This window comes from Leptinotarsa decemlineata, unplaced genomic scaffold, assembly GCF_025532065.1.
Source record: "Leptinotarsa decemlineata unplaced genomic scaffold, Ldec_3_MD MMD2_tig00000010_RagTag_RagTag, whole genome shotgun sequence".
Classification (NCBI taxonomy): domain Eukaryota; kingdom Metazoa; phylum Arthropoda; class Insecta; order Coleoptera; family Chrysomelidae; genus Leptinotarsa; species Leptinotarsa decemlineata.
This window is the reverse complement of record NW_027412538.1, coordinates 13,136,318-13,153,756: the sequence shown is the minus strand read 5'-3', so window position 1 is coordinate 13,153,756 and position 17,439 is coordinate 13,136,318. Positions and strand designations below refer to the sequence as shown.

Genomic DNA, 17,439 nt, shown 5'->3' with positions numbered 1-17,439 from the left:
GCTGCTGGTCGTTGTTAATCTATTGTGACTTGGCCAAGATCGCGCTGAACTCGACTTGCGCTTCTCGATCGTTCGCGTCGCTTCGAGAGATTTCCAGAGACTTCCCTATTGGATTCTAGAAACTTCCCTATCGACTTCCATTACGATATATAAATACCAACAACAGGCAGATAAGTGAAGTCTACTTGTAAGTGCGGCACCAAGTGAGTTAACAAGGCGATTGACATTATTCAAGTATTGGTCTGAAGTTCACTGGAAGCTTTTGTGTATTGGCAGTGTTGTAGTAACATTTGGTGTCAGAAGTGGGATAATTGACTGAGAATTTTTTGTTTGAGGCTTTGCAAGCACAGGACGTCAAAAATTTGTTTTGTATTTTCTCAATCCTAGATACAACTATCTGATATGAAGGAATCCATAGATTTCGTTAAATGGTCTGAAAACAAAATTCCAAACCAAACAGGGTAACTAAAGATGTAACAGACACTCGGTATAAAAACTTTATTATTAAAAATATTTGGTAAAACTAGATAACAAAAATATATTAGTAACACCACATGACTCAGAATAAAAGCAAGTCTTATTTTAGTATAAATACGAATAAAAAAATACAAAAATCTTTGGAGAAAAGCTTGACATCTGAATTCAGAATCACTTAATAATCGGGCTCAACATATACTCAACACCAGTGTCCTGATCAACAATGACTCCCAATTCAGGATCGAATACTAAGGCTTTCCCAAAGCTTTTCTGTTGTTCTCGCTTTCCTCTAAAGTCATTGACTCTTCTATAATTACCTCCATGTTTTTGCACTTTTCCCCCCAATATTGAAGATTTAGCTTTGTCATTAATGAACTCAACATCTTCTAGTAGGGCGGGTTGTCTTTTTTCTCTCAAGGTATTTTCTGGACGAGCAGAAACTGGGACATGTTTGGATTCATCTTCATAAGCAGCATACTCCTCGTTCAACTGACTTTCCCCACTATCTCCGTCATGGCCATGTCCGGCATGGTTGTAATCCCAGTAGTGTTCACCATAACCTCCATGCTTATCACCCCATCTTACCTATAAACAATCGATTTGTGAGATTTATTGATAAATTTTGGAGTTTCAAGCATTCAGCATTGGAAAACATGTTGAAATGAAGTCATGCATTTAGTGATTCAACATGAGAAGGTTCAGATCCCGATGAGAAAAGACAGGAAAAACGATTTAAACACTTTGGAAACCACTGAAGTATCTAACTTTATCATTTTCTTCACTGTTACTGAACTAGTTTATATAATCAATAGCTTTATATAGCACTAACTTGTAGGTAAGCAGCATGTCGAATTTGTGGTTATAATTCTGGGCTAGTTATAGAGGTACTGTGACCAGTCTCTCTAACTATTTGAAATTTAATGAAACAACAAAAATAGGAAATATTTTTGAATGCTTGTTGTAGGTTACTTTTTGTCATGAGAGTATACCTAATTATATTGAATAGAACTGGCTGATACTTGATGAAAATCCGTATAAAAATGACTAATAGAGTAAACTGAATAGTAATATGGTTATAATTTCAATTTGAAAGGGATATGAGATGGAAAAGATGAAATACCAAAAAGGTTATAATTTTATTCACACTCCCAATCGATATTAACCCAATGATGTCATCAATTTTAGGTCATGTCATCACGTTCATATGAACGTTTGTCCTAATTTGCTTCGTTTCCTACTATTGGGATGTCAATGTTTTCTAAATACATTGTTCTTTCACTAAAAACTCAAGAGTCTTTTCTTCGATTTCAATGGTAAAAATGATTGTACGCCGCTACATGTACATATGTAGTAAAACTTTCACATTTCATATATATGTAACTTTCATGACAGACAATTACTACACAAAAAGAAGTCTCGCGATAGCACATGGCATCCACTGAACCCCTCAGGAACATTTTGAATCCTGAATTGTCAATACCAACCTTTATAAATGTTCAACTGTTAGTAAAAGTAGAATGAAATATTACTTTAGTTTTAAATTCTCCTGCGTGGGGGCGCTCCTTCTCATGTCGCTCTATGAAATGGTGTTCGTTTCCTCTTTTGTGTCCATGGTCCACGTGATCTTCAGCGGGCCGGTGAATATATCTGTTAGTGCATAAAAAGAAAAAAAGCATTAATCCTAGTGAGCTTGGCAAAGCGGTGGCAACCAGAAAAGCAGTAATGAAGCTAGAATTTGCAGCAGATTCAGGCGATCAATGAGCGGTTTTGGAACAACTATTATAATGTGAGAAGTATCAAGAGGACAACCTTTCCTTGTCGCTTCAAGTTTTCCAAATTGATTTTTTCGAATCGTTGCTCCCAGTCGTTCGGGGTTTCACGGACGTGGCCAAATTCTAGTTCGTTCGGCTTTTCCATTGCCACATAAATGTCCCTATATATAAAAAAATGATCAGTGACAGTGATGAAGGCAGGAAATTCTGTTGAGGAAGTTTGGAGAATTTAAAAAAATTATTGGTGACCTGAGACTGATTTTGTGATATGAAACGAATGACCGTTTGGCTCCCGCCAAACGGTCATCTCCCACTGAACCAGTGAAGCGGAAAAAATGGAAAGCGGGGATAAGTGAAAGTACTCGAACGACCTATAAATAGTCATCTGTCGGAGGAATCAGTCCAGTCATCACCCGAAGACGATTGTAGATACTAACAATCGAAACGTCGTGAACTACCGTGGCTTGGAATCTCTTAACTTTTTGGGATTTCATTTTAAATATAAGACAATGGAAGTCTGAACTAGTGAAATTCATCATGAAACATTGTCAATCACCTTCAAAAAAATATAAAAGTTGTACAGTACAAACATGATGTTATGACCAACATCATCATTGAAAATCAGGAGTTGCTTGATATCGTGAATGAATTCTATAAATTGAAAAAAGTAACTTTCATTCTGGAATAGAAAAATATTGAACCCATTATTGAACAGAATGAATTGAAGCAGAATGCAAACACATCGAGGGATTGATACGAAAAATGAATACTAATGTCCAATAAATCTTGAAAATATTCACCAGAACAAAACAAAATTGAAAATTCATACATTCATCATACCTACTTATTTCCTATGCAGCGCTTGCTTTCTGGCGCAAAAAACCGAGACTTACGGCAACCATGTCAACACAAGTTATACTTTCCCGAACATGGTGATCACACCTGCCTCTCTTTTTGTGATTAACGATAACTGAAAAGCTGAAAGTATCTCGATGTTACGAATCCCTAAAGAATATTTTCTGATGGAACAATACTGTTTTCATTTTACGTAAAAGCTTTTACTGGTTTTGATCATTATTTAAAATATATCGTTTCGTTAACCAGATGTCGCTGCCCTACGAACAACAACACTCAAAAGTTGAATGTTGTACGATGAGGATTAACGATGTCTTACATTTTAACGTGCTGATCCTATTACTAGACTTATATGTCACGCTTTTTAAATATGTACCTGGCAACTTTGCCTACTAACATTGAGCTAACGTATTCAAAAAACACTTAATTGTGTGATTTTCACTAAACGATTTTACAAAATCGCTACACGTGTTTCGCCATACAATGGCTTCTTCGGGCGTGTGGGGTAAATACACGCAGAAGTTATTCCTGGATATGCTGTTGGCGATACAACTGCCGCAATAGATTTTAAATTATTGGAACACAATTGCAGACCGGTTTCGGGCTGTTTGGCCACTCGTCAGTGCAAAAGTGCAACATATAGTCGATGACTTCCGATAATTGAAAATCGAATTCCTTCAGAGTATCATTCCTCGAACTAGGCTGAAGCTAACAACAAACAATAGGTTTGTCATCGCCCCATCTGCCTGTGAACGAGGTAACCGTATATCCAAAATTTGCCCAATTCCTCGTATAAGGAAAGACAACTTTTCACATATAGTTAGTGGGCATACTTAAATACTGGCTATAAATCAAATAATCTAACCGAACAATTCGTTCAGGCCAGGTCCCTACACTTTAGGGAGTTGAGATTCCCTACACTGTAAGGTTATGACTGGTCTGCATGCAGGCCACACATGTAGGAATAACTTCAGTGACCCGACGGTATAAGACCAGCCCCACTTCAATGGGGACTGGTTGGAATATTCACAGCCTCTCTAGCTCTGAGGTATAATCCCAGTAAGTGGAGAGAAGTACGAGTAGTATTTATACCCAAACCAGGTAGGATGGACTACACCGAACCAAAAGCATTCCGACCAATTAGTCTCACATCGTTCTTCTCAAAAACTATGGAGAGGCTCTGTGAGCGGTACATAAGAGATGAAATCCTAGTTCACAACTCACTTCATCCAAATCAGCATGCATATACTCCGGGAAGGTCTACTGATTCGGCCTTTCACCATGTGGTTGGCAGAATCGAGAGACTATTGGACAACAAAGAATCCACCCTGGGTATATTTAAAGATATCGAGGGAGCGTTTGAAATTAGTTCTGGATACTCTGATTAATCACTTCAACAATAATGGATTCTACACAATTGCATATGCAGAAGGGCCACATATTTTTATTATTTGTTTCTTGGAAATTATGACTTAAAATAAAGTCGAAATTTCGAGAGTAAAGTCGAAATTTCAAGATTCAAAGTTGTGATTTTCAAGAAACAAATAATGAAAATATGTGACCCTTCTGCGCTTCCGCACGATCGAGCGCAGGATGGGCTCAAATTAATAGAAACATGGTGTGAGGAATACTCACTGTCGATAAATCCCAAGAAGACTGAGATGATTATCGGGCTTGAAACCTCTCGAAATCTTCAAAAGCAAACTAAACTTCTCTGAAGAGGAGAAATACCTCGATGAGAAGCTAACATGGAACTCTCACCTACAGAGTAGAGCAAAAAGAGCCAATGTGGCTTATGAGCAATGTCGGAGAACAGTGGGACGCGCATGGGGTCTTTCACCCTATGTGGTCACCTGGATCGACACTGCAATAATAAGACCTATGTTAAAGTATGGAGCCATGGCATGGGGACCGAAAGTTCTACAAGCAACGGCCATCCAAAAATTATGTCAAATACAGGGACTGGCTTGTTAAAACATCACAGGAGCCATGAGAACAACATCAACCCCGGCAATGGAATTAATTACGGGTCTGACCTCTAGGGCTAGTACTAGAGTGCCACCAAGATTTAGCTAAGGCCTCGGTAGATAATAACATTATCCTGAGGAGGGTTAAAGGGTACGACAGGAGTAAAGGTAATCGCATTGCCGACTCTTCAGCTAAGGAAGCGGCGTGACTGAGAATTTTAGGACCCAGTGGCATTCTACAGCTTGATGACTTCGACAATTGCGGAACTAGCCAAATGTTACACCCATGCTCAATCCCTAGAGAAATGGGATGGAATCAGAGGATGCAATCTTGTCAGGATCACCTTGGACGACCCTGGGAAGCTGGCGCCGAAGAAATATCTGGCGATGACCAGGAAAAATCTATGCTTAACAGTAGAATTTCTGACTGGCCACTGTCAACTAAGGAAACACCTCCATAATATGGGGGTAGTGGACACACTTCTATGCAGGATGTGTGAACAGGAAGATGAGACCGTCAGGCATGTCCTATGCGAGTGCCCGGGTTTATCGTTACCTGCCGATATAAAGGAGAGGTCTCCCAGTGATCTGTCCAGCTTCCTGGAAAGGACAGGATGGACAATGACTAGGAGGACAACTCCTCGGGTCATATGTGGCTAAGTGCTGTGGGCTTACCCTCCCTACTCTACAGATTCAGATACTTCAGTGAAGAATCCTGCACTGACACCTGTCGGTATTAGCCAGGGGATATCCTCTCTTAATTAAACGTTGACAAGCATGTATTTCCATATTCGAGTGTAATGGGGGAAACTTACTGGAAAAATTTGCTGCCAGTTTGCACTGCGGCGGCTGGGTTTCCGAAGCCTGTTTCTGCAGGTACATGGTCGTCTTCTTTTGAAACAATACCATCAACTTGCCGCTTTTTCTGTATCTTCTGGGCTGCTAAACTTGCTCCCAGACATACCAGCATTAGCAATGTGACCTGCAACAATGACAAATGATTAATTACCGCAACAAATGTTTTTGGACAAGTTTTTGAAACTAAAATGAACATTATGTTTTCCTTTGCGAACAACAACACATCATATTCAGTTTCCTCAATTTCAGCAATTGCCTCTTCATTTGAACAATTTTTTTTGACGGTGAGCATTTTGAGGTCCGCGAACAGACCTAAAGAATACAGTGGATGCGGAGGCTATTTGAAGACCAATTAATGCAATTTTGCCATTGTTTTGATTGACTTGTGATATGGTGAGTTATCTTGATGAAACAAAACTTTTTTCTATGCCATATGCGGTCGTTTCTTTGCAATTTTGGCTATCAAATGCTGCCATCACTGCTGATGGTATTTTTTTTCCTCAAGATAGTCGATGAGTATTACACCACGCACATCCCAGCTGATTGTTGTGCTTTCGGACGCTTTGGACGAGGTTTACCAGTTGCTCTCAACCGGAGTAAAGCGATGGATCCATGTTTAGTCCATTTTCACATATTGACGTAAAAATTCCGGGTTGCCTTGTTTAGGAACGCCTTGCTTAGGTCACTGCTGTAACCCGACTCGCCTCAAACCGTCAATTGTATCCTCATCAAACGCTACTGTTGAGAGTTAAGCCCTGTTTTCCTAGCCGATGTGTTAGACCGACTGATTCGAGAGGAGTCTATTCGGTTTTACGCTGCGCGTAAAACAGATTTTGAATAGACAGATTTTGTCTGAGAACGTTTGTTTCGTTCAGTGTGATTAGTGACTTCCTGATGATGATGGAGTCATGTTTTCAATCATTGGAAAATTTCCAACGCTCACAAAACTCCTTGGCTTTTTCTTTCTATTCTATGTGGTTAGGAGGGGGCAAACAGTAGACACAAACTTTTTTGAAGCACCGTCAACACCTTAGGTACTATAATGCTTTTAGCAGACAGCAATATGCGGTATCCAAAAGCGGTATCCGGTATATATATACCGGGTGTCCCACATTTTATGTGACAGGCAATATCTGGTTTGTTGAAGGAGATACACAAAAATGTTTCATACAAAAGATTTAGGAGTTCATGAGAGCTATATTTTGATATAATTTTTAAATATACAGGGTGTTTGGTGTAGGTGCTACACACCAAAATTCCATTTTTTTAAAAAGAACGCCCTGTATATCATTACATATTCAGATGCTACGTTAAATTCTGATATCATTTCATGTTTGGTTTTTGAAATTCGGTTACGGCGTTGTTGAGTTATTGCACTTTTCCTTAAATATAAAGTTTCAAATAAACTTATTTACTCGTACACGAACCCAGTCTATATCTTTTATTAAATTGAACTAGACTACTAATGAATACAAACCATTATTCTCACCTCTACGATACGATATCGATATCAGTTGAATATAATATTGAAATTCTTGAGAATGTGACTAAATTAAGGGTGAATTGCTTTATATTGCACAATTTCATCAAGTAGCTTATGCTTGTTGATGCCATAGTAACAAATGTTGCTGAATTGTATCTACTTGTCAGTTCGATTCAGTGATTCTTTGCAAAACAGTAACTGTGTTCTTTGTGCGAAAACTCCAGTATGCCTTTCGCGTTTAATCCAAGTGATTGCATTGATATGTTATTAATTTTTGGGGAATGTCAGAAAAACTGCCGTCAAGCACAACGTCTATACCAAGACCCATTCCGTCACGAATGACTTTTTCGAGAGTTGTAGAAAAATTGCGAACTGGGTCATTTCCTTCTACTATAAAGCATCGTCATCATACGAGATCTGTTAGAACTGAAGATTTAGAGATCAATGTGTTGGCTTATATTATTATTCATCCACATGTTTCTATCCGTACTCTTGCAGAAGAAGTCGGAGTGAGTAAATCTAATGTACAGATAATTCTGAAAGAAAATAAATACCACCCATTCAAAATTCACGGACTTTGAACGACGACTTGAATTCATTGCTTGTATTCAGATAATATTACATGAAAGTCCTAACATATTCAGTCAAATTTTGTGGAACGATGAATCGCGATTCCACAATAATGGAGTTATGAATCGACATAACAGTCACTATTGGTCTCAAGAAAATCCCCACTGGGTCCGCGAAAGTAATTTTCAAACTACTTGGGGTATTAATGTATGGTGTGGATTGTTCAATGGCCGCATCATAGGACCTTACTTTTTCAATGAAAATCTCAATGGATTGCGATATTTACATTTTCTAGAAAATGATTTGATCCAGTTGATGGAAGATATTCCCATAGCAGAACGACAAGGAATTTGGTGGCAACAAGATGGTGCTCCTCCTCACAACTCACAGGTTGTTACTGAATATCTGGATAGAACGTACCCAAATAGATGGATTGGTAATAAGGGTCCAATTCGGTGGCCGGCTCGTTCCCCAGATTTATCACCGCTTGATTTTTTCCTATGGGGTTATTTAAAAGATGTTGTTTTCACTACTCCCCCTTTGAATGTGGATGATCTGAAAATGAAAATTCGACTAGCGTGCAGTGATATTACGCCTGATATTATAAGAGCGACTTGTACGAGAGAAGTGATTCGACGTTTCGAAGCCTATATAATATCTAATGGGCATCACTTTGAACAATTTTTATGACTTATTTCTAGGTACCTACCATTCTTATGAAATGATTTATCAAGTTATATTATTTACAATGTTATTAATTAAAGATTTGTTTTCGAATACACCTCTTTCAATTTCGCAATTGTTTCATATTCAAAATGATTCCTGACTGAATTCCACAACTCAAAATTGAAACCATTACTTCGAACACCCAAAATTTTGACTAATTTTCATGTGATCTGATGCAGAGAGAATAATTGTATGAGATATTTTAAAAAATAATAGTCGTTCTCAAGACTTTACATTTTAAGCAATAACTCAACAACGCCGTAACCGAATTTCAAAAACCAAACATGAAATGATATCAGAATTTAACGTAGCATCTGAATATGTAATGATATACAGGGCGTTCTATTTAAAAAAATGGAATTTTGGTCTGTAGCACCTACACCAAACACCCTGTATATTTAAAAATTATATCAAAATATAGCTCTCATGAACTCCTAAAACTTTTGTATGAAACATTTTTGTGTATCTCCTTCAACAAACCAGATTTTGCCTGTCACATAAAATGTGGGACACCCAGTATATATTGATTTGAACATGTGACGATTATCTGGAATCGAATCTACCTCCAAAATATGTCCTATTCACGGACACTACTAAAAAGAAGAGATGTCTTGGGGACTCACAGTAGAAACAACAAAGAATCATGATAGGATCACAATGTTTTGAATCATCAGACTAGAATCGTTGAGGAACTAATCGTCCACTTAACTTGGAAGAACTCATTCTGAAAATACCTCCTTTGAACTTATGTCATTGTATGAATGGGTTTGTTATGTGACACATATTTAATTGCTTTGTTTTAAATTGTTGTTGCGCCATATGACCATCCTAGTGAATCTTGAATCATTCGCTGGCATTGAAAACTCAATTATTTGGAATCCATGGAAATTCACAAGCATAGACATTGCGGGTGCAGCCTGTTAAATGATCAAATCGATCTAGTTTACTCACCGGTTTTCAAACTAGTAATGATAATAATAATAGCGTTTATTGCCCAACAGTTTCCCATTTACAGAGCAAAAATAACATACTTGAAGGATTAATACTATTTGATATAACATAAATAATAATTTGATATAAAAAAACAAAAATGACTTATAGGTACGCACGAGACTTTTTTTTAATTTCACATATACTGCAACAAAAAATATCGATGTTAGTAGAGAGATTGTTCGCATTACGACACATCAGATTAATTGATGATTTCAACATTAAGTTACGTATTCTAAAAACACTTTATTGTGTGATTTTCACTAGATAGTTTTACAAAAACGCAACACGTGTTTCGCATACAATGGCTTCCTCGGGCGTGTATTAATAACTAATTCTACACATTAAATGCTATATATACCTTATTCTACAATTTGAGGTACCTGAATTTCAAGTACCTGATTTTTTAGCTAAGTTTGTAATGAATTTAATTACCTAAGCTTATGTTCCATTTTCCACATTTGAAAAAATATTCAGTAACGGAGAGTTATTTAATTTTAATTGATCATTCAGTAAATTACCCGAATTCCTGAATCTATTGATTTCTAAACATTCTAGAAGATTGAGTTTCAAACTCTTCTCTTCTAAATGTAACACATCATGATTGAACTCATGTCCTTCTGCTAATAGGTGGTTTGCAAATGTGGAATTGGTCTTTCTATTTATAAAACTGCTTCTATGCTCCAATTCCACATTTGCAAACCACCTATTAGCAGAAGGACATGAGTTCAATCAGGAATACGATGTGTTACATTTAGAAGAGAAGAGTTTGAAACTCTATCTTCTAGAATGTTTAGAAATTAATAGATTCAGGAATAAGGGAATTTACTGAATGATCAATTAGAATTAAATAACTCTCCGTTACTGAATATTTTTTCAAATGTGAAAATGGAACATAAGCTCAGGTAATTAAAACCATTACAAACTTAGGTAAAAAAACAGGTACTTGAAATTCAGGTACTTGGAATTCAGGTCCAATGTTCACAGACAAAATTTTCGTTATTGGAGTGATATTGGGTATACATACCCAATATCCAGAAAAAATTAACGTTTGGGAGGGAATATTGAGAAACCATATTGTAATCCCTCTATTTATTGATCAAAATTTAACAGGGGAACTGTATTTGAATATACTGGAAACGGTCGTTGGATTGGTCGTCGAGGTCCTACAGACTGGCCAGCCCGCTTGCTAGATTTGACACCTTTGGACTTTCTCAATGGGGCTATTTGAAACAAAATGTGTACAAAAGCGAACCTGCTTCAATATTGGATATACGGCAGAGAATAATAAATATTTGTGGAGATATTGACGTTATTGTGTTCGAAAATGATCGGCGTATAATATCGGATAGGCTGTTCATATGTCAAGAAGTTCAAGGCAACCATTTCGAGCATTTTCTGAACTGACCTCAAGCTTATCACCTCATAATGTAATTAAATGTCAATGTATCCAGCATTGGCTGCATACATAATAATTGTATTAAAAGTTTCGCCATTTTGTAGTAGCTTCAAAAAGATGAGTCACAAGACCCCCCATTCCATTCGATTTTTTTTCCAGATGACGCCTAATCGCCATCTTGAAAATTTCATCTGTCAATTTCACTTCAAAATAAAGTCATGCATTAATTTCATTATCCCAAATTTCAATTCTTTGAGTTGAACCGTTCAAAAAATAAAAAGGGGGGGACATTAAAAAAATGCATTGTATGTACAATGGTTTTAAGGTATGAGAACGACGATCTTACGAAGCATAAATAAACAGCTGTCAATACCCGTGGTTTTCACAAACTCTCATGTCAATTTAGTCTGTTCTTGCATACAAAATATACATATATGAATATTTGGAATAAAGCAAGTGAAAAAAAATGTTGAACAGTTTTAAATGTACTGAAAGCTAAAAAATAATTCGGAAGGTCCTAGGTAGCAGTCATCACAGCACTTTCCCCAGCAATCTACGGTATTGATCAGATAAAAAAATAATACGCCTGATGATATTATAATTTTTTTATCTGATCAATACCGTAGATTGCTGAGGAGAGGTGTGATGACTGTTACTTAGGACCTTCCAAATTATTTCCCAGTTTTCAGTACATTTTTTAATAGAAACGTTGCGTTGGATTAACAATGATAGAGAATTTATTAAATTGTACTGCCATTACAACTAAATGTGTGTACCAAATATCAGATCAATCTGTCAATAGGAAGAGGGTCAAAAACCGTTTAGAAACTTGAAAATTCAAATTGATTTCAGAGACCTTCTCATTTCATTATAAATTACCAAAAAAAAACTGAGGAAATTTGCTGATCTCAGCAAAAATAGATTCTGTATTGCTCGATTAATCGATTTCGACGATCATTTTTATATCCATTACTGTTTATTTTCTCTAATCCAGTCAGTTTTTGTTCTCAGATGAGAGATCATATGGTCTTTTTTGTTTGTTTATTTATTGACGAAGAATAATAATCATGCTGCGTATGCTCGTGTAATAATGTTCAGTTTCGTTTGACTTTCGATCGAAATTATGCGTATGCAATTAATTAGTGTTTAAACAATGGCAGAGAGGCATCATTTATCGCGTCATAAAACGTTAAGACCTGTGAGGATGCTTCAAGCAGAAATGCGTGAGGTGGACGTCGCGAACGAGCCAGGTGTAGTCGAAGTAAACGGTATTGTGCATACTTAAAGTTGTCGGCACTCTCAAAGGCGAAAAAACAATACATAGAAATGAACTGATGCAAAATAGTCCACGTGGACTGTAGACTTGGCGGTTCGTATTGGATCGTTTTTACTAACCAAGTTTTATAATTGGCTAAGCAAGCAACATCAGATTCAACTGAAATTCCTTTCTCAACTGTACGTAAAATAGTCATTGAAATAATTGATAAAAACAATATACGACTGTTATAAAGCAATGAGATTCTTACAATTGAAAGCTGCTATGACAAAACTCTTCAGAATTTGATAAAAAAACTTGGATTTAGATTTAAAATAATGACCAAATGTCAAGTAGTTATGGAAAACAGAAGGTTTGTGGAATTGCGTGACAAATAACTAAATATAGACAAGAACAACAGCAAATTTTTTATTTTGACGAAACTTGCTGTGACACAGTTTCGAAAGGATGAACTGATATTTCGAAAATGTGTACGCCTAACATGCCTGCAAACGAAGGATCGCGACTAATCATTGTGCATTGCGGAGGGGAGGAAGTAAAAGATGGGCTCCGAATTCTTTGTGGAAAAAACTTAAGGACTCCGATGTTGACTATCATAAGAACATGGAAGCTGATATTTTCGAGGAATGGTTTGAAAACATACCGAATAAAAATTCGAGGAAAGATGAAATACAACGTTTTTTAATGGATACCAATTTGTATTTTGAAGATTACTATACCAAAAACCAACTACTTGAAGTTTTACAGACAGAAACATTTGAAAAAGTGTATACCCTTGAGAGTATTGCTGAAAAGTATGGACACACCATACTGAGACTTCCCCTCTTTTTTTGTGTCTTCAATCCTATCGAGTTGATTTGGGGAAGATTGAAATAAAGCATCAGGCGTAAAAATAATTTTTCAAAATTTGATGAGAAGCTAATAGAGCTAATTAAAGAAGAATGATCTGATATTACCGAAGGAGGCTGACAAAAGAGGATTGAACATATTCACCATGGAAGAACTCCGTGAAATCCATTAATCGCTTTTCATGTGAAAGAACTATTTCAGTATTTACATATATTTTACATGAAACAAGGCGAATGAAATGAAATAGTCCTAACTCAGAGACGAAACAGAATTATTTTGGTGACAAGCATTGATTACTTGTCAGATAATTTTCAAAAAATATGCTACACCTTGTCCAACTTACGAAAAAGTACTATAATGATGAACAGTTCGAAAACAGTCCACAATTTGAACTCATTTGTTTTCACTACCAGTGAAATTTTTGAACATCCGGAAAAAGTTACCAAAAAAAAAATCACCATCTTGCATCGAGGTTCAACCGTTTTGCAAGTAAAAATAGATTTCCCATTTGAATTTCCAAAATCTCACCGAAAGAGATAACGAACCACAAAATAACATCGCGTTAAACATCTGCAAAATTGACGATGTAAAAATAAAAACACATTCGTTTGATGTGCCACTTCAATTCGAATAAAAATACCACGAACAGGATTTACCTTGTAACTCATTTTGATGCACTTAAACGTCGCGTCGTGATTAATACTGGCGTATTGTGCAAACTTATCCTTTTATATAGAAATTTCGTTACGAATAAATAGCTATTGCATTGTTTTCTAAATTTCCTGCAAGTTCTCCGACACCACGGTTTCGATTTCTTGCTATAGAACTTTAATTGCTTTGAAAAAAAGACGACTATTTGGTCCATCGGTTTCGAGAAGTTTGCTAATTCAAGTCATGCATCATTAGTAGCTGGCTGATATAGTCTAAGAGCTAGGCCATTTTTCTTCGTTGGCTGCAATCAAATGAAATTTTGAAGAGTAATAATCTTTCAATAACTTCTGATATACAAATCAATCGTGTTTCAGAAAAATCACAGTTGCACAATGACATTTCTCGCATTAACTGACCGACATTTCACGGTCATCACGAACACTGGCGGATACAGCCGTAATATTTTCTTCGGTCCTCACTCTACGTATGCGTGTTGTTGGTTTAATGTCCAATAATGTAGACTGAGTTCAAAATTTAGTCACAAGCTTCCGAATAGCTCCATCAGTAGACCGACGAAACTACCCATAAATTGGAAGAAGTGCACGATGCACTTTTTTCACCGAGCATGAATTTTGTTAATAAAATTCAATAATTTGCAAGCGTTGTTTATTCGTAAGTCGATTCATGGTTAAATTATACACCAAACTGAACAAGTCTGACAATAACACAAGACACGATTCACGCGTGATCTGTCAAAAACAGTGTTGCCAAAAAGATATCAATAAAAAAATCACTCATTACTTGGGCACAACAAAATACTCATTCTATTGTGGAGCAGAAAAGTCAAGGAAGATTTGGATTTAGTGTGTGGGCAGGTGTTTTCGGCTTAAAATTATCGACCCGTTCATTTATATTGGCACTACCACATATCAGAGTTATTTAGAAATTTCAGGGTAAAATATTGAACCTCTTCATGAATTGCCACTAGTGAGCTCAGAAAATATATTTACAAAAAGACAAGGCTTCGCCTCGCAATACTGCAATTGTCATCAATTTTTTGGCTGCAAATTTTGGTAATAGTTGAATGGTCAACCTTTGGCCGGCCAGGTCACCGGACCTAACGCCGATGGACTTTTACCTCTGGGGAAGGTTGGAAGATCTTATTTTCAAACTGCCGACCAATTCTAGATACGAATGGAAAGCGGCAGTGATGCAAAGTTTTGCTTCTCTCACTCCAATTGAACTAAATAATTCGGCAAAAAACGTCCAGAAAAGGTGTCTCCTGTGAAGCTGATAGACATTTCGTACACCTTCTCTGAAGAAATATATTTCACTGTTTGTTCTTCATCATCATTATTATTATTATTGTTGAAGTTTCATTTATATTGTTATCAGTTTTATTTAAACTATGAGTTTTGATTATTGCTGTGAAAAGCTTTCTCAACATTTGATAGCTACTACTGAACAATTTCTTTCTGTTTTATCGCCGCGTATTTCAAAGATGACTCTAGCAAAACATCAAGTGTGCTATATTTTGGAAAGGTAATTTTTAGCTCTCTTGAATGTGCAGGAATATACAGGGTATCCCATTAAAAATAGTTTTCCATCAATAACCATTGATATCTCGTTTGAAAGAATACGTTTTTCACACCATTGAATTCCACCTAAAGAAGTACTTTGGAAATGATTCCATAGAAACAAGAAGTTTTTGACAGAAAAAAACTTACAGCAACTTTTCGAAAATGCATATTTTCGAAAGTATGCTGAAACTCGGAAACGATGATATGTGGTTTCCAACATTAAGTTTGTCATAAAATTTGACCCTCAGACACAGGCATCAGTTTTTATCTATCTAGTTCGAAACCAGGAGTTTTCCTTCAAAAGTGTCCAAGTATTGATAAGTTATCTGTCTGACAGAAATCAGGGTGTCAAATATACAAACGAATTTTCGAACCCTTGATTAGTTATTTGTGAAGTACCTCAAAGGTCCATGTTAGGGCCACAACTCTTTTCAGTGTATACGTCATCTTTCGAAGATGAACAAGAAAATTGCAATAGTCCTTTCTTCACCGTAGATACTTGTGTTTTTTTCTTTCCAGGCTGATAAAATAACTGTATAGCAATATCCAACAGAAAACTGTTTCAAAATTAACCTTGATGTATCACAGGAAATTATTTTCCGTGACAATGTGGTGAACAACAGTATTTGGGCTTGAGTGATATAAAGATGAACTCCTCAATCTTTATAAAACAATTGGGAATCTTCCAAAGAAAGGAAGAACACAAACAAAGTATTTACAGAGATGTGCAGAACATACAAAGCAGTAACTTTCAAACACAAATTGGAAGAAAAAGCCCTCTTCAAACAACTACTTTATATGGACATTGAATTACACAAAAAACACTTTTTCCTATTCAGTTTGTACTCCAAATATGTAGTATCTTCTTGATTTGCAAACGATCCTCATTTCAAAAACCATATATTGTACTTAAATTGAATAACAACTCGGAAAACAAATTGGGAACACTTCATCAGCTTTTAGTTTATTATTATGAACAGTGAAATTGATTTGTCAACTGTAACAAACTCGACGATTGTTCATCTGGGCTTTCTTGTGATTGAAGAAATATTTGAAATATCGTTAAAGGTCAACAGCACCATTAAGTATGAATAACTTTCTTTTGGTTATTGCAAAATGTTCCGGAACTGAAAATGATAGTCAACCGGAAAATAATTTTGTGTTTGGCCCTGGATTCAATCAACCATAAACACAAAGCGAGCGGTAAATAGATAAATGACTGTGAGGAAAGTTTATAATGTATCTATTGTTCCTGAAGACAAGGAACAAAAAATATATATTTTTATGTGAGTTCATTTTCTGTTTCCATGCGTTTGCAAATCAGTACAACTTATACATTTCCGTTTCAGCGAAATTTTACAGCAGAAATCTAACTGGATATTATGGCGAATTTCCACCGAATGGACGAAACCTCAACAAAACAAAAACTGTGTCGATTTCGACTAAACAGAAACTTGAGTTGTCAAAATGAGAAACATGTTGACAAAAACAGCGACTGGAATAAAGATAAGGATCTCAAAGGCGGTGCACGACAAAGACAATTACTCCGCGAATTATATGTGCTGGTAATCGCACTTGGGAAAGTTTCAACTTTTTCAGAGGTTGCTTCATATAGTGAGCTCTAATCAATTTCAACAGAGAATGAATAAGCTTTGTGGCCCACAACTCAATTCCTCAATGGATATTTGAACTTCAGACTGTACGAGGAAAAGTGATTTCTGTGTAATTCACTTTCCATATGTTTGAAAGTAGTTGTTTGGGATCGATTTTTTTCAGTTTGCATGCGAAAGAAACTTCTGTGTATGATCTATACCAGGGGTCTCCAAACTACGGCCCGCGGGCCAAATCCGGCCCGCCAGTGTCATCAATGTGGCCCGCGACATCCAATGATTACCTAACTGTTGTTACTATTGCTGTGATAAGTTGAAGAAGAAAACACAGAATGATAATTACTCGGTTTTATTTACTTGCAAGGTAAAACTCAAC

The 17,439-nt window shown here is 36.4% G+C and overlaps 1 protein-coding gene across 2 annotated transcripts; it reads right to left on the bottom strand.

Annotated features, from left to right (window-relative positions):
* Positions 1 to 483: 483 nt before the first annotated feature.
* LOC111505405 (uncharacterized) lies at positions 484 to 13,981 on the bottom strand. Of its 2 annotated transcripts, none has more exons than XM_023160202.2 (4): positions 13,879 to 13,981; positions 5,887 to 6,053; positions 2,287 to 2,410; positions 484 to 1,062 (listed from the first exon to the last, which is right to left on the bottom strand). In XM_023160202.2, the coding sequence occupies exons 1-4, from the start codon at positions 13,888 to 13,890 to the stop codon at positions 649 to 651; spliced, it is 717 nt and encodes a 238-aa protein (XP_023015970.2). In that variant the 5' UTR covers positions 13,891 to 13,981; the 3' UTR covers positions 484 to 648. The 2 variants fall into 2 exon arrangements, with proteins under 2 accessions (XP_023015970.2, XP_023015971.2); XM_023160203.2 differs by lacking the exon at positions 2,287 to 2,410 and adding an exon at positions 2,007 to 2,124.
* Positions 13,982 to 17,439: the final 3,458 nt, after the last annotated feature.